General features: G+C 35.7%; 2 protein-coding genes across 3 annotated transcripts; both read left to right on the top strand.

Moving 5' to 3' along the window:
• The first annotated feature begins 5,477 nt into the window (after positions 1–5,477).
• LOC107864498 (TBC1 domain family member 13) lies at positions 5,478–12,508 on the top strand. Its single transcript, XM_016710885.2, has 9 exons — positions 5,478–6,094; positions 6,746–6,838; positions 7,028–7,132; positions 8,072–8,224; positions 9,489–9,587; positions 9,666–9,794; positions 10,730–10,909; positions 11,919–12,035; positions 12,139–12,508. Exons 1-9 carry the CDS (start codon positions 5,717–5,719, stop codon positions 12,298–12,300), a joined length of 1,416 nt encoding a protein of 471 aa, XP_016566371.1. The 5' UTR covers positions 5,478–5,716; the 3' UTR covers positions 12,301–12,508.
• A 1,216-nt stretch (positions 12,509–13,724) lies between these two features.
• LOC107864499 (50S ribosomal protein L13) lies at positions 13,725–19,044 on the top strand. 2 transcript variants are annotated; one of them, XM_016710886.2, is made up of 6 exons: positions 13,725–13,868; positions 14,971–15,039; positions 16,503–16,574; positions 17,007–17,173; positions 17,350–17,461; positions 18,407–19,044. In XM_016710886.2, exons 2-6 carry the CDS (start codon positions 15,004–15,006, stop codon positions 18,632–18,634), a joined length of 615 nt encoding a protein of 204 aa, XP_016566372.1. In that variant the 5' UTR covers positions 13,725–13,868; positions 14,971–15,003; the 3' UTR covers positions 18,635–19,044. The 2 variants fall into 2 exon arrangements, with proteins under 2 accessions (XP_016566372.1, XP_047264872.1); XM_047408916.1 differs by lacking the exons at positions 13,725–13,868; positions 14,971–15,039; positions 16,503–16,574 and adding an exon at positions 16,609–16,798.
• The last annotated feature ends 1,221 nt before the right edge of the window (positions 19,045–20,265 follow it).

Here is a 20,265-nt window from a genome sequence, read left to right as displayed (position 1 = left end):
ATTGAGATTCAAACTCAACGTCTTACTCATATAAAGGCGTCTTAGGCATAAATTGATGGGACTTGAACCCAACATATTATCATCCCTTTTGATAATATTGTTCTTGAGGAATAAATTTAAAACATAAATGGTTCCAAACCAATTATTTTTCCTCAAATCCAACAATAATTATATTATTAGTAGCAAAAGGCAGATAACATAAAAAATTACTAACCTTGAAATTACTTTAGATTTATAATCTCACCTATTTGGCAGAGTCTCGTGCTGATAACGTGTTATAAAACAATAAAGAACAAGAAGAAGAGTAGAGAGAATAGAGAAAGTGATTCTTATTTTTTCTCTTGAGGGATGATTTACAATGAATGAAGCCCTTCTATTTATAAGGGGAATTTGCCCCTAGTTTCATACTAAAAGTCAGATACTTTAAATCCTGATAGATATCCACTAAGTTTCACACTAAAAGTCAAATACTTTAAATCCTGATAGATATCAACTAAATCTTAATAGATCTTGATAGACATTCACTATAATGTAAATACATTTATAACATAATTAAATTATTAGAAAGAACCTATAGTTAAATTTATTAAAAAATCTAACACAATAAATGATCACTACATACGATCTGATCTTTTTAGACTCCAATGTTTGTCTGCATGCCTCCGACCTAGCATTTGTTGTACTGCGCGTCTCATCAATCAGTATTATATCATTATCAAATAACATACACATTAAGATTTAATATTTGCAAGTATCACTCCGCCACCAAAAGTTGTAGTGGATGAGCGATTTCATCCTTAATTTGAGGCTTAGGTTTTCCTATTTCGAACCTTGACATGAAATAGTCTTTGGCACGAAGGATTTTACCCTCCACAATGAAATTTTCTAACACAAATTTAAATTAGTCAAATCTTAAAACGAGTGTCATACATCGGGGGTGAGAAATGGGGAAAAAAAATCCTAAGGGTCAAAACCAATATATATTTGCAAGTATTTAAGTAAAATATTATCTACGGACCAACATGGTTTGTCATACAGTGGTGGGACTGCTCCACCCTTAATCAGAGGTTTCGGGTTCGAGACCTGGGTATGAAGAAAATTTTGTTGGGAGCGTTACCCCCTTAATGGACCCTACAACGCGCAATCCAAATTAGCCGAGGCTCCAATGTGGGTACCAGACACCGAATGAGAAACAAAAAAAATTATCTATGTCAATGTTTTTGGATGATTTAGATTATAAAATATATAGATTATACATTTTTTACTATATATAAATATAATATACATACCTATAAACAATATATAGACTACCATCTGCCAACTAATTTTATTACCAACATAGCCAAAATAAATACAACAAATCACATAATGTCAAAGAAGAAGAAATCACATAAGTCCAACGATATTAATGTTCCATGTGATATTTTATTCTGCATCCTTGTTAGACTATCTATTGAATCTTTGTTACGTTTTCGATCTATTTCTACTTCATGGAATGAGTTAATCACTGATGGAAAATTTAAGAAAGCTCAGAGTGATCAATCCAAAACGTTGGGACATATAAATTACTTGTTACGAAGGGATTTCAAAGAAGAAGTAGAGTTTATAAAGTGGGAAAATCAACGAGATATCGTTAAAGAGAATCAAGAATTTCCTCTAAAGAGACTCAAAGATGTTCGGATCTTATGTTCAGACGATGGATTGGTACTATTGTTGAACCATACGAATTACAAGACTTTTTTTTTTTTTGAGGAATCCATCAACTAGACAGTGCATTCACATCTGAACACCCGTGCATACGCGGTTCCTATTGGTACTGGGTTGTGTTATGATCATACCACCGGTGATTATAAGGTTATATTGATCTATCGAGATTCGTTTTATCTTGTCTACTCTACGAGAAATAATTTTTGATGGTGAAATTATCTTTCATGGGCCAAAGAATTGTGATATTTCCATTTACAACCCTAGACAACAAAAAATTGTTACTAAGAATTTCAAATATGGGGGAGAGTATATATTGTTCCATATTTGAATAGTTTACATTTTCCAAAAATCATGCCCAAGAAACTATGACCAAATTTGCTACGACAAACTTCAACTTTACATGAATCTTATTACCCCTAAACTTAATTTTAATGTATTTTTGTCATCCTTTTTAGCTGACGTGACATCTTTGATGTGGGCTCATTTTAATGTAATAAAGGTGTAATGTCAGCATGAAAGGGTGATAAAAATACGCTAAAATTGAGTTCAGGAGAGTTATAGGACCCGTGTAAAATTGGAATGTGTCGTAATAACTTTGACCATAATTCGAAGGGGTATTGAATGCTTATCTCTAATCAAATTGTGTTGTTGAGTTTAGTAATATTTTCTGTTTCATAAATAAAGTTGCAAGTTTATTTTTTGTTTACATTGTTTTATTTGTTCTATGAGTGAATAAAAGGCTATATATCACACTCTATCAATGGATATGTTTGTGTTAATTTCGGCCATGTCGAAAAATTGGATGGTCAACTTGTAGTGAATATATTGTGTATAGGTATATATATATTAGATGTATATATGGTAAAAGGTATACACAATCTTTACATTTTGCATATATTTTATAAATTAAATCATCCAAAAACATTGAGTTGTAATGATCTCAATTTAAATTCCTCTATGATTGTTAGAACAAAAGGTAGGCTTGTAAAGAAAGTTGTGAGAAAAGGGTTGTCAATTGTTTTGAAAAAAAATTGGTTGAAAGCGTTTCGGCTCTAAAAATAGATGTTGCTTCGTCAAAAAATTACACTGTTTAGCTGAACTAAAAGTTTATTGGGGTTAGGGAATGGAGAAATGGGAGGAGAATACAATATGAGAATCGAACACTTTCACCAATAAAGTAGAAGTTCAGATAATTAATCAAGTGAGCTAATATTCCTCTATGTTGATTTCCCTAGTTTTTGTGTGTACTTTTTAATATTTAGAGGTAATACTTTATTACCCTTGAACTATACTCAAAACGGTTGTGACACACCTCAACTTAAAGGGGGTCATATTACCCCTGAACTAATTAAAAGTGTAATTTTGACACCCTTAGTGCTTACGTGGCACAACACATTGAAGTGTCTACGTAGGCACACACGTGTGTGCCACGTAGGCACTAAGGGTGTCAAAATTACACTTGTAATTAGTTCAGGGGATAATATGACCCCCTTTAAGTTGAGGTGTGTCACAACCATTTTGGGTATAGTTCAGATTTTGATAATATTTAAGCATAACAACAAAATTCAATTTGGCAAAGCTGGCTCAACATATGTACTAGCTCCAAGATCTTGCTCTTACTGCTAGCTCTTTTCCTTTTATGCCCGAAACTGAAGAAGAAAGATCAATGCACCTTGGCCGCTACCTCTCAAAGGTATAAGTAGACATTAATCTTGCGGATTTAAGCAGTAAGGCCTGGGTAAGCTTATGTTGTTGATGGATTTACTACTTCAGTACCATTATCAAACGTTAGGCTGAGCATCTCATATCCAGTCTGTTTCTATACATCCTCAGCTCAAGGAAAAACATATCAAAATAGATCGAAAAAGAAATAATAAAAGTGAAGAAATCATGACAAATACTATAGAAAACATGATAAAATATTCTTAAAAAAAAACAAACAATAATTATAACAAAATAGTTCGATATCAAAGTGAGAGAAACAACAAACAGAAATCGAAGGACAAGATATTAACTTAGCCAATACATTTTTTTTTTAAAATGATGTACTTCCAATCACATTCTCACTCTTAAGAAAGTAGCAGCATAAGCCAATTCACAACAAAACATAAAGCAAAAGACAGAGACTTGCCAATACATTTTTACCAAATACCAATAATACATGTTTTCCATGATGTTTTCCACATAAGAAACAGTAAGAGGGGGGCGTCAAGAGATACACAAGATGATATATTACATGTGCTAAGCCGGTGTCCGATACTCGCATTGGAGTTCGATTAATTCAGATTTGCATTGCGTAGGGCTTCATTAGGGGGGAAGCGCTAACTACCAAGGCTTTTTTCATACCCAGGTTCGAACCCGAGATCTCTGGCTAAGAGAGAGCAGCTCCATCCACTGCACCACATCCAGTGATATACAAAGTAATTCTAGCTGCATGTGTCTACTTCATTTGGCAGAAGAGAAATAAGAGGATCTTCTAAGCTACTAAAAGAGATGTCAAGATGCTATTGAGGCTGATTGTTCAGCATATTTTTTTTCTCATACTACCTTAATATATATTAACTAGTGACATAAAATAATAGTCGTCAACTTTAGAATTTCAAACTATTAGTAATAATGTTAGTTTAGGAAAATACGTTCACAACTAAAGCTTGTTATAAGGAATGTGTCAGTTAACATAGTCCCAAGTTATGTGAAATAGAGAGAGTACAATTCATTTGAAATTTGAGGAGTTAAAAGAGTAAAAAATAGAGTTAAAAGTATCTCGATTTCTGAGTTTTAAATTAAAAAGTTAAAAACGTAATTAAAGTATCTCAATTTCTGAGTTTCGCATTTGAACCATTAAAATTCAGATGTGTGAGTTTTCTTTTTCTACGTGAGCTACCATCAAATGTTTGTCGAAACACATCTGAATTATTCATTATTTGAGTTTTCATACATGAAATTTCTGATAGGAAAAGCGAACAATTGACATTTTATATATATTTTGATAAACATTTGATAGTAAAGCTTGGATATAAAACTCAAAATATCAAGGTAATATTTTACTCTTAACTCAAATTTAGGGCTCGTTTGGTACAAGAGATAAAGGAATAGCTAATCATGAGATTAATTTTAGAATGAGTTTATTCCATATTTGATAAAATTTATGGAGTAACTCATCACACAATTAATAAGCCAAGAATTATAGTGTTATTATATTTCACCTTAAGCGCGGGATAACTAAATATAGAATAACTTGTTTCCCAAGTTATTTCGAAATTAATTATCCCAAAATTAATTATTTTATCATGTATATGAAATACCTTATCCTATCACTAAGATATAAATGATGAGACAAATAGCTTCAAAATTAAGTAATATCTTCAATCTAATATAAAATAAAATAATGCTACATTTTATTTTGAGACTATTATAACGTATATCTCACACCAAACTACTCCTTAAGGAGTCGTTTGGTAGAAGAGATAAGAATAACTAATCCCGAAATTAATTTAGAAGAGGAGCTTATTACGTGTTTGGCGGGAACAAAATGATGAATTAACTCATTTTGAGATTAAGTGCCCGTTTGAATGAGCTTATTTTAAATACTTTTAAGTCAAAAATAACTTTTTAAGTCTATATTTTGAGCTTATCCCTTTTTGAATTTGAAAACGAAATAACTAATCCCAAAATAACTAATCTCGAAACTAATAATCCCGACATAACTTAATTTTCAACCCAACAACCCCTAAAAGTCATAATAATTGAACAATGTGCCCCATATCCCCCAAAAGGTTCATTCCTCCCACGTGACTTTCACGTGACCACTACATATCTACGTGGTCTCTCTTTCTCTCTCTAGAAAAAAACGTCTGATCAACCACGATGCTCCCACGACTCCTCTTCCTCTTACTACAATGATTCCTCGCCGGAGCATCAACAACGCCGCCGTCGAATTCCACCGTCTCCGCCGTATTAACCGCCGCGTCAATATTTCATTTCAATTACGTTTTTAAAACTCTCCGATATGGTTAACAAACGCGTTCCCGATTGGCTCAACAGCTCACTTTGGTCTTCTCCAGCTCCACAACAATCGTCAGCTCAACCTCCGTCACCGTCACCGTTAAATGAAGATAACGCCGTTAAAGTTTCTGGTTCAGCTAGTGGTGACGATAACGCCGTTAAAGCTCCGGTTGTGATTAGAGCAGAGAGTAAGCACGCGCCTACACGCGCTAACAAAGCGGAAACTAGAGATCCTTTGGGTTGTAGTAGTGGTAATTGTTATCATAGTGATGATGAAAATGGAAGTTCGGCTAGTAGTACGACGTCGTCGGCTGCTGCGGCGGCGGCGGCGGCGGTTTCTTCAGCTGAGGATATTTCTCGTCAGGCTCAGCTTTTTCAAGAGGTTAAATTCGCGTTATGCCGCATAAATTACTTGTTTTTTTTTTCTGATAAATTTTTCTTACTGTGCTCTGGTTGCTTTGTAACTGGTAACATTGTCCTCATATGACTGTGAGGTCACGTGTTTGATCTGTGAAAACAGCCTCTTGCAAAAATGGAGGGAAAAACTGCATATAATAGACCCTTGTGCTCCGGTTCTTTCTCGGATGAGGCATAGCGGGAGCTTAGTGCACCGGGCTGACCTTTTGTTGCTTTGAGTGTTTAGATTCCAGAAAATTTAGAGAACCTAATTCCAAATTATTGAACATTTGAGCTAGACAGGCTAAGTGGAGTGGAATAGGTAATGAGAATTCATCTAGTTAATCCAAATTCGCTTGGCATTGAAGCATAGATGTTGCTATTGGTGTTGTTGTTTTAGAAAAAGGATAGGTCATCATCTATGTTTGAGAAATATGTGGATGTTATTGGTTTAGTTATTTTTTTTGGAACTGTTAACATAGTTTTGATTTAATTTTAGAAAGAAGATCACACTAAACAGGATATAATCCTAATATAAGTCGTCATTTCGGGATATTGAAGTTCCATTGTATGGTGGTTTTGCATTCTTGCTGACTAGAGCATTAATCAACTTTCTCTTTTTGTTTTTGAAATTTAGCTGTCAAGAAAGATTATAAATATGGGAGAAGTAAGGAAGCTAGCATCACAAGGAATACCAGATGGCGCTGGCATTCGTGCTACAGTGTGGAAGGTATAGATTGCTTGTTGAGACTTAATTTACCATATTTCCAGACTTAATACTCCTCTACTCATATCCGAGGGAGTCTGACTGTGCAATTGGTGTAATTTCTTATCCAAACATTTTGTTGATAGGAAAAGGTTTTAGCTTGGATGACTCTCAGTGTTTACTTTCCTCCTAATTGCAATGTGCTTTGTGCAGCTACTATTGGGATATTTGCCAACTGAGAAAGCATTATGGCCAACTGAGTTGGCTAAAAAGAGGTCTCAATACAAGAATTTTAAAGAGGAGCTTTTGATGAATCCTGTAAGTTTAAATTTTGTTGCTTATGTAATATTTACAGTCATACACGTTACAGTTATTTTTACTTGTTTCTAAAATGTTGTGCTACCATTTGTTGATTAGTAAAGAAGATGCTTTGCTTATTGGAACAATTACAAGCGTTTGGTACTGTAACAATGAGGGCTAGATATTTGACATTTTCTTTCATGTTGATGCATTCTCTACTTGACTTCCATAAATTTAGATTCTGTGTGAGAAGAAAAATATCTACATATAATTACGGAATAAAAAATAATGTTCTGGTCTTGTGAATGACATGTGTTAGTGTTCTTTTTCTTTCTTTGGTCTTTGAACGCTTGCAGTTGACATGTTAGACAGATTAGCTTAGCTAGAAACTGTTAAATATCTGTTCTTGTACGAATATCACACGATCCCTGTGATATTGTTTAGTAGTCCTGATTTCAGCCGAGAACTTAACTCATTGAATTGGGGGTTAAATTGGAGACATTATAGAAGCTCTCTCATGAAGGGAGAGCCTTGGAGTAATTGGTAAACTTGCTACCACGTGACCAGGAGGTCATGGGTTCAAGCCTTGGAAACAGCCTCGGGTAGAAATGCAAGCTAAGGCTACGTACAATAGACCCTTGTGGTCAGGCCCTTCCCCGGACCTTGCGCGTAGCGGGAGCTTTAGTGCACCGAGCTGCCTCTTTTTACTTTTTTCTTTTTAAAAAAAAAAAAATAGAAGCTCTCATATGGATCAAAATCACGTATGCTATTTGGATGTTATAGCATACATTATATCTTCAGCACTTACTTGGTTCTTTTGTGAAGACTTACCTACAGAAAAGAGGGTTTTAAATATCTGGTGAATTTACTTATGAAAATAATTGTGGTAAAATACATGAACTTGAGCATTACTTGTTTTCGAATGTTCGGAATCTGAATGTTAATATGGCTAGGCAGTCGGAGATTACGAGGAAGTTGGAGAAGTCGGTAATTCTTGACGATGAAGGAACAGTGATAGAGGACAAGGGTGAACTCCCAAGATCAGAGATAACCCAAGGAGAGCATCCTTTAAGTCTTGGGAAGAATAGCATCTGGAATCAGTTCTTCCAGGTACAACATTTATTCTTCTTGTTCTTTTCCATCTTTCACCTCAACATTTATGAGGAGATCATTTCGGATCGTAACTGAGAGCTGTATTTCATCACAAGATGGCTGCATTTTTATAACCGAGTTCATACAGCCTTCTTTTAGTTATTCTTGCAGAGGGTGTTCACTTGCACGGATTATAAAATTCGTTATTAGTGTGGTCATGATGGGGTCGAACGAGTGAAATGGATTAATTGCTTCTGAGAACATCCTTCTTTTTTTATTCTATAGAGAATTAGAATTTCAATATGATAGTGGGTTTGCCTGGGATTTGAACCCAGAACTAGTTGGAATTCGACTTACTCGGACTTGGGGTGTGGGTGTCCAATATGGATGCGGATCTAGAGGTCAGATCCTTCATGATCTCAATTCTAAGATTGAGGGACGGATCTAAGTATGGAATATGGATAAGGGTGCGGGATTTGGCTAAAAACAATTCAAATAACTAAAAATAGAGTTATAGCATCTATATCATTAGATATTATGTGAAAAAAAATATTGATCGAGAGGAGAATCCTGGAAGGAGATAAAAGGATAAGGAGTGACATAGAAATTTCTATATACAAGGTATTCCATCTTCTTTAATCTCACATTAGCTTTTGTTTTAAGAATAGAAATCATTAAATTTGTTCAAGACTTTCTCCGTCGATTTTGATCAAAGTACCCAAAATCGATTGACCACACCGGGTACGCTGATACGGATCCCGCACCCACACCCATGTCTTGTCGACACGGGTGCGACACCAAATATGAAGAGTTCGAGCAACTTAGAGTCGGATGGAGTAGATAAGTTCCTTGTTAAATAAGATATATGTTGAGTTAAATAAACAAGTAAAGACCGCACCCTAAGCCGCAGGAGAGAAATCAAAAGTGCCAGAGATGAGGGCCCTTTCCGGTTGCCCCTGTTGCGCGTTGCTATGGTGCAGTCAATAGAAACTCGAATAAATACTTTGCATAATCAGAAGGCAGAGAGTGGCCCACTTTCTTTTCCTTTCCTGCACTAGGTAACCATTAATGGAATATCCGAGGCAAGAATGTTCTTGTTTTGTGGAGTCAACTCGTATTCTGCTTTTTGTTTGTGTCTTGAAGCTGTTGTCAAATACTGTTGGTACACTACACTAGATAACTGTTTATATCTTCCAACATGAAGGTCTCTACCTCCACTTATATGACACTTGTATAATATTGAAGTGACTACTAATGATTTTTTTATGCTATTTGCTTTTAGGACACAGAAATAATCGAACAGATTGATCGAGATGTCAAGCGCACACATCCAGACCTGCACTTTTTCTCAGGGGACACACCATTTGCAAAATCTAACCAGGTAAAATTCTAGCCTTTTTGACTTGAGTGTTAGTACAAATCTCTGTTGATCAGCTAATAGCATATCTTGTGTTATCAGGATTCTCTGAGGAATATACTCATTATTTTTGCCAAACTGAATCCTGGTATAAGATATGTGCAAGGGATGAATGAAATATTGGCTCCGCTGTTCTATGTATTCAAGAACGACCCCAACGAGGAAAATGCAGTAAGTGATGCCTTGATTGCTTTGATGCTGGATTAAATTTATGTTAGCTATGGTTTGCAGATCGTTACTTAATAGACAAAACAGCTTTGTGACCAAAGTTTTCATAATATGTTGAGGGAAATGCTCTGAATTCTGCTACGCTTACCCCTGTTAGCCAACAACCAATTCTAAGCACATTTCCTTCTTTCTTTTTGTTTGCTTGTCTACTTTTTCTTTCCCATAAGGGCTTTACTGTAGCAATACTTTGGCTCGTAGGAGCTCTTCCTAGCCAGAAATGCTAATGTGCTTTAATTTCTCACCATGAGTAAAAATGAAGGGTATAGATGTACTGTACTTCATTTCCTGATCGACACAAACTGATTTATTTGGAGCCTAAGTTGTAAAATAAAACTTTGAATAGGCTCTATTAACTTTGAATTATATTACTTTGGTCCAATATGTGGACTGCCTGTGTCAGTTCTCAGATAATTTGTGACTAAGACTTCTGAAAAAAGAACCATAATGCAAGTAGTTTATTATTTTGCTCGTGTTTGCAACGTTTCTTATATTGTTGTACCATCTTGTAGGTATGAGGTTTGTATTCCTTTAAGAAAGAGGCTAATACTTATTTAGTTATTTTAATAATATGATCAACGTAGCTGTGATGTCCTTCTGAAAGATCTTGCTCTTCATTTATATTAACCCCAGTAACCATTATTTCAAATTCAACGGAGTACCTTGAATAATTGGAAAATGTAGTATGATTCTTTGGTTTGTAGACTTTAGTCTCATTTATTCATATATCAGTTGCAATTTTTCTTTTTAAAAAAATCACATGTTGAGATGAATGATGACCACATCTGAACAAGTTATTCTTTCAGCTCTTTTTCAGGATCTAAGTGTTAATGTTTATCGGTTCAGCTCTTTTAATCATTTCCTCTTTGCAAGCTATGCAGGCTTCTGCAGAAGCAGACACTTTCTTCTGCTTCGTGGAGCTATTGAGTGGATTTCGTGATCATTTTTGTCAGCAACTTGATAATAGTGTTGTTGGAATTCGTTCTACAATTACAAAGCTATCACAGTTTCTGAAAGAACATGATGAGGAGCTCTGGCGGCATCTTGAAATGACAACCAAAGTAAGTTCTCCTTTATGCTTAACAGTAGGTAGCTGTATTTGTTGCTACTATTAAAAATTTCTGCTTTATTACTCCTTGATCGGAAATTATGCAACTTGCAAGTTTACATCGCCTAATGACATATATATCATTTGGCTTGTTTAGAGGATGATGAATGTAATTGTAACTTATTTTTATTTTTAGAAGTCTCAATGCCAGCAATAAGTGTAATCTCTTTTGATTTGCGTAATTTTCTTGATGTATCAGGCTGTACACTCACATTTTAACATTTGAACGTTTATTTGTTAACTATTAAAAGAAGATCAGAAGTTAGGGACTTGTCAACCTAAAGAATACTCATTTATGGCGCCTTAGTATGGGCTGAAGGTGACCGCGTAAACCTAGGAGAACTCACATTTAAGCTCAATATATCTATGAACACATGTTAACCTTGTTCACCAGTGAAACGTTCCCTTCAAAATTAAAATGATGTTTCATTCTGCTTTATATAAGTTTGTTGCACCTTTTTAGATATTCTGGGCAGCTGACCTGACATAGGAAGAGTTGATTCAAACTTATCGTAGTAGCTTGTCCTGTATTCTTTATTGAAGCAACTGGTAGCCTTCCACCTCTATTAACAGGAATTTTTTGGTGTTGGTTTCTGAAAGTACTTCACGGCAACCTAAGTTATTGCATGCATGTCTAATTTAAATCTATATATCCTGATGGCTGTCCTTTGTAGGCAACTGTTTTGCTCCCTATAGGTGTGTGTCTGTGCATGAGACGACATCCGTCTTTATGTGTATTTCCTTTGGCCATTGCGGCTTTTACTATTGTTCTAGCATATGAACATCCGTCTTTATGTGTATTTCCTTTGGCAATTGCGGCTTTTACTATTGTTCTAGCATATGAGTGATAAAATAACTGACTTCTGTTGTTTTTGCCTTCACCTGATGCTGTCATCGTTACTAGTTTGTTTATATTGTGGATATATCAGTGATCTTTATGTGCTTGATGTTGGGTGTAACAGGTGAATCCACAGTTCTACGCATTCAGATGGATAACACTTCTACTAACACAAGAATTCAATTTTCCGGACAGTCTGCTAATATGGGACACACTACTAAGCGATCCTGAAGGACCTCTGGTAAGACATCCTGGAAGTAACACGCTAGAACCGTGCCACTAAGGGATTTCTCAGTTATAAAAAAGAAAAGTAAGGATACTCAAAAATTTTCTTCAACTTGCAGGAAACGCTGCTTCGAGTCTGCTGTGCTATGTTGATTATTGTGCGGAGGCGTCTACTTGCTGGAGATTTCACCTCTAATTTGAAGCTACTGCAAAATTATCCATCCACAAATATCAGTCACCTCCTCTATGTAGCCAATAAACTACGAGTTAAATCAGGCTAAAATTACGAGGTTTTGGTTGTCCAGAATAATTCACTGTATTTCTTGATATTGTCATGTTAGAATGTAAATGTCTGATCAATTCCGTAATCAGTAGTAGGCATCTACAACCCCCTCCCCTTCCTCCCTCTCCCTTCTCTCGTCGATCATTTGCCTTGCATTTTGTTGCGAGTAGATTCAAAATAGAATGTATGGTTTGTTCTCGTGTTTACAGTTAGCCCCCCTCCCTCTCCCTTCTCTCATCGATCATTTGTCTTGCATTTTGTTGTGAGTAGATTGAAATAGAATGCATGGTTTGTTCTTGTGTTTACAGTGATCTGTGGGAGTTAAGCTAAGTTAAGAAGCTATTGGCTTTGGAAATTTTTATTGTCTTCTCAAATGCATTCGCTCACAATGGCATGTGCACGATTTCAACTGTTTTGGTGTGAATATACACAATTTTACTGATAGACGAAGCATCTAATCTGAAAGAATGATTGACGATTGGCATTGTAAACGTATGTTTTACAAGAATGCTTTGCTATCAAAAGCTGCCTGTAAAGCAACTCGTATGCTCATTTGGGAAAGAGTTGAGTAGTTACTTGTATGCTCCAAATTATGAATAGAATTGTTGAACCTTATAATAAGCAGCCAACCTGTTATGGTAAATGAAATATCGATCCATGTTTTTTTCTAGAGTTAATGGTTAAAAAGACGCTAGAATAATCACTTTTTCTCAAATTTCACACCCTAACTATCAGTTCCCTTGAACTATGACCATTTATATACTAAAAACTCACTTTAGTTGTCGTTCAGATAGAAAAATAAAACAATTGATAGTTGATTTGTGTTTAGGTGGTAAAAGAGAATAATTGATTGTTAGGATGCTATAGTCTAGGTGATAATTGATAGGATGCTGTAGTCTAGGTGTGTTTTTAGCCATATATCTTTTTTTTTTTTTCAACTAAAAGGGATGAAATGTCCTTAAAACTATTTTCAAAAAATATGATTGAGAATTATTTTCATATAAAAATGTATGACAGAACCAAAAGTTGTATATTAGGAAGGACATTTTGGAGACAACAAAAGATCCTAGGGATGAAATCGAAAAAAGCTTGCTCAATAACAAGCTCCCTGATGTCCTCCATGATATTATGTGTTTTCGAAAAGACCTTCGGTTCAAGTGCAACAAATTTAAGTATAAAGAAGAAGGAACGATCAGGAAAACATAACAACTATTTTGACGAAAACAATGTAAAACCTACCAAAAAGGAACAACAGCAACAAAACATAACAACTATTCTACCGGAAGCAACATAAACCCTACCAAAAAAGAACAACAACAACAAAATAACATCACAATTGAAACACAATAAACAACTTGAAACACAATAAACAACTGATGCATGATATTTCACGTTAAATATCGGGTTTGCTAAAAACCCAAAAATTTAATTTGGGCTCAAAATTATACCCGGCCCATATTCATTATGCCCAAAATTGTTCCTCCTCTACTCCTCCTTCACTCTCTCTTTCTTCCCACTACGCCAAAATCTTTCAGCTTAAACCCTAGCTAACTCTCCAACTACAAGGTAAATTATTTTTGCCTCCATTTTTATTTTGTTGTTATAAAAATTATATCTTTAGTACATTTTATTGTGATTCTTTTTTTTTTTTGTGGGAGGTGGGGAAAGGGGAAATGGGGAGGATATTACAAGGTGGGAAGTATTTTTTTTCCTTCTATTTTTTGTTGGGTTGTTGTAAAAATTGTATCTTTGGCACATTTTATTGCCATTCTTTATTATTATCTTTTTTTTTGGGGGGTGGGGGGGGGGGGGGGGGGGGGGGGGATGGGATGGGGAGGATACTACAAGGTGGGAAGTGTTTTTTTTTTTTTCCAATTTTCATTGTGTTGTTGTAAAAATTGTATCTTTGGCACATTTTATTGCTATTCTTTTTTTTTGGGTGTGGGGGTGGGGGGGGGGGGGGGGGAGGGGGAAATAGGGGGGGCTTTTATAGGTGGGGGGGAGTATTTTTTTTCCTTCCATTTTTTTTTGGGTTGTTGTGAAAAATGTATTTTTGGGACATTGTTTTCTTTACGTCTTTCCCCTTGGACCATTCTTGTACAGAGATATCTGTAGAAGAATGGTCCAAGGGGAAAGACGTAAAGAAATGTCCGGTTTGCAGTAATGTAATAGAGAAGGTGGATGGGTTCTCTTGGGCGGGGGGGGGGGGGGGGGGAAAAAAGGGGGGGACTAAAAAAACAGTCTAATGAGAAAGCGTCTGTTCACGTCAGGCAATGGTTTGGTTTTGTTGATCTAATTGATGTCGAGATGATCCTCCATTTTTCATTGGGTTGTAAAGATTGTATTTTTGGGACATTTGTTTACAAAGGTGGGAATTGAGCCCTCATAAATAAAGTGAAAGTACAGTTAGTCAACTGAGCTATTAAGATTCCCCGTTTCAATGTAATACTAAAGGGCATGAACATTTGACTTAAACCTTTTTCTTTTTCAGATTTTCCTCATAGTATGTTATTTTTGTTTTGGTTCTTTTTTTTCCTCAGTTCAAGAAATTCATTGTTTGGGTCTTTTTTTTTTCAGTTCAAGAAATTCAGATATGAAAAGTTGTGGAATGTCTTATTTTGAGTGATATTTTTGTTTTGACAATGTGAAATTGGTGTTTATTATGTAGTGTGAAAATAGAATTTGATTTACTGGAGTAAAGATGAAGATGGGTCAGCCATTTAGTGGCAACATGAAGGCAAGCTCCTTTTTCACCTTTTTTTCTTTTTTCCTAAACAACTTTGATATGTGGCTGTTATTAAAGACTGCCTTGCATTATACTAGTGTTTTAGAGATATTTGTGTAATTACAAATCGTTTGGACTGAGATTCAAGGGTCTATCGGGAACAACCTCTCTAGTCTCTACCTCCCAAGGTAGGCAGTGGTATAGCTACATTGACCTAAACGTGGTTGTTCCAACGCCCATCGTGGAAAAACTATATTGTGCATATAGAAAATAATAGTGTATATAGGTCAAAAACAACTTTTTAGAGATATATACTAAAATTTTGAACACCCTCAACAACATTTCTAGTTTTGCCACTGAATTTAGGTAGGTAAGGTCTGTGTATGCTCTACCCTTCCAAGACGCCACTTGTGCGATTACAGTGTGAATGTTGTTGTTGTTGTTGTATGAACTGAAATCAAGCAAATATACTATTTTTATTAGCTTAAATTAGGTCTGTTCATGCTACAGTACTTTTCACTTTTTCCCTTCCTTTTTAGTTGAAGCTGTTACGGGACTGGATCAATGAAAACTAAAGGCTTTGGGGGTTGGAAAACAGGATTCAAGAAATGGGGCTCAAGCTTTTTCAATCAACATATTTAGCATCTATGCATTCGTCATAGACTGTTGAGATTTACTCATCTACTATGCTTCCAACCTGATAAGCCAAATATTCGCATATGAAAGAAATGTAGTCTCTAAGACCTCAAGTTTTCATTAAGTTACTTAAAGCTCTATTTCTGGCCCCATTGTTATAGGATATTCATTTGTTATAGTTCGGAGGGTTAAGTTTATTTCCTCAAGACTACAGAATTAAGTGCTCCAAAAATTAAGAAGCATACCTTAAGAGAAACTGTAACCGGAAATTTAACCTTACTGTAAGATTGGTCGATGACATACAGTCAAACACAAGGAGCTTATTTTGGGGTGGGGGCCAATACTTTATAATGTCAGTGGTCAAATCAGTGATGAAGTTGATGATGTGGAAACCAGCTCAGTCTATACTCAACCACACTTTGAGTTAAGGGTAACTTTGTTCACGCTGATGATACCTCAGACTCAGAGACTTGCATAAATTGATTAATTTGACATTACGGCAAGTGTTGTTATAAGATGCTTGAAAAGCTTAAATTCCTTTTGCCACCTTGCAAAAAAGGTGAGGAAGGGGTGCTACTGAATTGTTGTTTGATATTTTATTCGTTGTGCTTTCAAAACTTTGTGAAGCTCTTAACATTTTTTTTAATAAACTTGTCAAGCTTCTTACGTAAATTATAGATGAAAGACACATGGATCACATGCTATATAACTTCTAGACCGTTAATAGTGAAAAAGAGTTTCATTTGATGTGATGATTTGTTTTGCTTTTGGTCCTATTGTGCTACTTAAGATATTTGCTTCTGCTTCATGACTGATAATTTTTTTTAATGATGCCCCAGAGAGCTCTTGCTGGCATAAGACGTATCAATTTGGAAGGTCTGAGATGGAGAGTATTTGATGCCAAAGGCCAGGTTTGAATCCCTTGACGGTAGTTGGACAGATATAAGGAATGACATCCAAATGTCTATTTCCTTTTCCTTTCCTTTTGACTTTATTGTGGGAAGTGAAGGTGTTATTGGGGATTTATGCTGCAGTTAATGGAGATGAGTTATAAATTGTCATAAGTTGAATGCTCATAGTTCTGATAATGAAGTTTTATGCTTTATACTTCTCCAGGAAAAAATGATGTTTCATGGTTTGTATACTGCTCTAGCTCTATATCTGTTGTAGATTTAGGATCTTTCTTATTTCTTTTCGTATTCTCCATCTTCCTCCATTCAATCTTTAACAATGAGATAATTTGCTTTTGGTGCTCTTTTCTCGAAAACTGCACATGCTATCTTCATAGAAGCATCAACTGTACCTGCTTTCTATCTGATAATAGCTAACTCCCTGTTATATAGGTCCTGGGAAGGCTAGCATCACAAATAGCCACCGTGATTCAAGGCAAAGATAAACCGACGTACACGCCTAACCGCGAAGAAGGTGATATGTGCATTGTGCTCAATGCAAAGGATATTTGTGTCACTGGGAGAAAGCTCACTGATAAGTTCTATCGATGGCACACTGGGTAAGCGTTGTTAATGTCATTATGCATGCGATGTTGAATTATTTGTAAAAGTGATGTTTCTGATTATGGGGGAAGCAAAAGCAAAAGCTGAGTAAAGTGTGTGAGCATAATGTGCAGGATTGTTTGTACTGTTTTATTATTGATCATGATATCTGTTTTCCTGGACTGCTGTATAGTTACATAGGCCACCTCAAGGAGAGGAGCCTGAAAGACCAGATGGCTAAGGATCCAACAGAAGTTATTCGCAAAGCTGTCCTGCGCATGTTGCCAAGAAATAAATTGCGCGATGTAAGTGCGTCGATATGATTTGCTTGTTATATCTTTTTGTCCGCAAAGCTCCTGCACGACTGTCTGGTTGCTTTTTTACGCTGTGGGATAGAGGGCAAGATCTGGGTATTCCCGGACAAGGCCTGTCATGACAGGAAACTTTTCGCCCTAAATATGTGGAAGCGTGTATCTCCATAGATTACAGCAACAAGAAAGTGGGGTAGACTCTTTTTCTTAATAGAGAAATAATTGATTGTTTGGACACAAAAAACGCCTGTATACAGGAAGCATACCGCAAAATGGAAAACCTACAAATAGATATGGTCTTCTACAAATGTTATCCAGTCTTCTATACGTAATGGAACCTCACTGGTGCACCAAAAGAAAATCAGGGGAAATAAGCTATTCCCCGATTGTCCTGCTTTCTTTCCTTATGCTAACGTTAGAAATCCTAGAGCTAAATATGTAAATGTCTTGGATCATTACACCAACATTCCAAATGGAGTGAAATGTATAATGAGGATTCATATAACAGAACTTGACTAGCATAGGACCTTGAAATTACGAGTTCAAAATTGTTATTTGTAGTCTTGCCACTTGTTAGCCCTTCCTAGCAGCATAGGAACATACAAGGTAGAAATTTCACTTAGAGATGAAATCAAAATGTCCTCCTTCCGTTCTCCTTGTAAGGAACCAACAACAACATACCGAGTATAGACCCATACGTGGGGTCTGGGGACCTTGTCAGGCAGAAAAGCTGTTTCCGAAAGACCCTCGGCTCAAAGAAAGCAAAAACACAACATTTCGTGAAGACATAAGCAATAGCAGGATAGTGAGGAAGTAGCAATCGTGATCTTAAAATTTAACGATTCACCTGTGAAGTTCACAAATTTTTCTTCTTTAGCAATAAGTTAGCTTCTGTGGATTGTTTGTGTCTTATATCAATACTTTTTCTTGGTTATATAGGATAGAGATCGGAAATTGAGGATTTTTACCAATGATGAGCACCCGTTTGGTGACAGACCTCTAGAGCCGTATGTGATGCCTCCTAGACAAGTCCGTGAGCTTCGCCCTCGTACAAGACGAGCCATGATTCGAGCTGAAAAGAAAGCTGAACAACAGCAACAAGGTACAAACAACACAAGTAAAAGAAAAAAGAACAAGGACGCGGAAGCAGCAGCAGTGAGCACATGAAGCAGATTACACTTCACATGAAATTTCGAGTTTGGGCTCTATTTTCCAGCCATAACGCTATCTTGGCGTGGCTACCAAGATGATTGAAAAATTACAGTAGAATATTATGTGCCTGGAATTCAGTTTTTTTTTTTTTGGATAGTTTGTTTGCATGTATTTGGAAGTGGTGCCTTACGGAGGTCACGGGTTCAAGCCGTGGAAACAGCCTCTGGCAGAAATGCAAGGTAAGACTGCGTGCAATACACCTTGTGGTGGGGCCCTTCTCCGGACTCTACGCATAGCGGGAGCTTTTGCGCACTTTTTTTTTTAGTTTGTTTACGTGTATTTGTTAGTCACTTTTGTCTTATGTTATAAGTATTTGGCTGGAGATGAACAAGGATAAATGATACACTTGACCATCATTATTGCCATTTGATGCACCAATAATCTCTTCTTCTTCACCTCTACCACTATATAACTACTATCAATATTGACAGTTCTTGTCTCCTTTATCAACCAAAACCTCTCTTGCTAACTTGCACAACATTAGCAGTTATTACATGTTCTCATCCTATGTTCGGTACCGACTTACTCTGGGCCCGGCTGAATCGGATTTACACTTGAAAGTCCTACTTTGGAATTAAGCATCTATTGAAGACTACTACTTTTTTGGGGTTTAAATTCAAGATTTCTGATTAAAAGTGGAGCGGTACTTGCCATTCATCTCGCCCACAACCTTCGGTGGTATGTTTAGTATCAAGTTGTATGTCCTCAATAGTTTTTTGGGCTTAAATTCAAGATTTTTGATTAAAAATGGAGCGGTACTTGCCATTCATCTCGCCCACAACCTTCGGTGGTATGTTTATTATCAAGTTGGAAGTCCTCAATACTACGTTTTTGGGGCTTAAATTCAAGATTTCTGATTAAAAATAGAGCGGTACTTGCCCTTCACCGCGCCCACAAACTTTGGTGGAGTATGTTTAGTATCAAGTTGGAAGTCCTCAAAGTCATGAGAGTGACTCAATCAAGTTGAACTAGACATGGATCACAACTAACTTAGTTGAAATAGTCATAGTTTAATATTTAAACATACATAAATTTTCTTAAGAAATAATACTTAGAAATCACTTATTTTTCTAAAAGTTTTTTTCTCAAGAAATATTTTCCTCTCTATCAAACACACCCAGAGAGAGTAATTAAGGCACACAAAAAATCTCGATAGTTTACATAATTACTAAATATTTTGATCTTAGATCTGTAAAGATATATCATTAGTTCCTAATACATTCAATAAAGTTACAATTTTTTCATTTGTAAAGATATATAATTAGTTTTCGATATATTTTTTTTGATTTTGGATCTGTCGAGATACATAATACATTCAACGAAGATACATTTTTTCCTTTGTAAAGATACATAATTAGCTCTCGCTACATTTTTTGCAATTTTGGGTCTGTCAAGATATATAATTAGCTCCATGATATATTCAATAAAGATATATAATTAATTGAGTTTTTTGTAATTACTTTCTAATGATAGATATTTGTATAAATATGGTAAGTTAGATGTATATTCATATTATTTTTCCTAATTATTACTCAGGTTTACTAATATATTTTGTTTGTTTTAAAATAAAAATAAAAAATTGAAGC

This window comes from Capsicum annuum, chromosome 3, assembly GCF_002878395.1.
Source record: "Capsicum annuum cultivar UCD-10X-F1 chromosome 3, UCD10Xv1.1, whole genome shotgun sequence".
NCBI classification, from domain to species: Eukaryota; Viridiplantae; Streptophyta; class Magnoliopsida; order Solanales; family Solanaceae; genus Capsicum; species Capsicum annuum.
Note: the sequence above shows the minus strand (reverse complement) of the source record. Positions and strands in the feature narration are given on the sequence as shown.

Bases quoted from the DNA above. Each gene is read 5' to 3' on its own strand.
- LOC107864498 (XM_016710885.2), top strand. From the start codon at position 5,717: ATGGTTAACAAACGCGTTCCCGATTGGCTCAACAGCTCACTTTGGTCT. The intron at 6,839-7,027 runs GTATAGATTGCT...TGCTTTGTGCAG, and splicing joins TTCGTGCTACAGTGTGGAAG to CTACTATTGGGATATTTGCC. The intron at 7,133-8,071 runs GTAAGTTTAAAT...ATGGCTAGGCAG, and splicing joins AGGAGCTTTTGATGAATCCT to TCGGAGATTACGAGGAAGTT.
- LOC107864499 (XM_016710886.2), top strand. From the start codon at position 15,004: ATGAAGATGGGTCAGCCATTTAGTGGCAACATGAAG. The intron at 15,040-16,502 runs GCAAGCTCCTTT...ATGATGCCCCAG, and splicing joins CATTTAGTGGCAACATGAAG to AGAGCTCTTGCTGGCATAAG. The intron at 17,462-18,406 runs GTAAGTGCGTCG...TTGGTTATATAG, and splicing joins CAAGAAATAAATTGCGCGAT to GATAGAGATCGGAAATTGAG.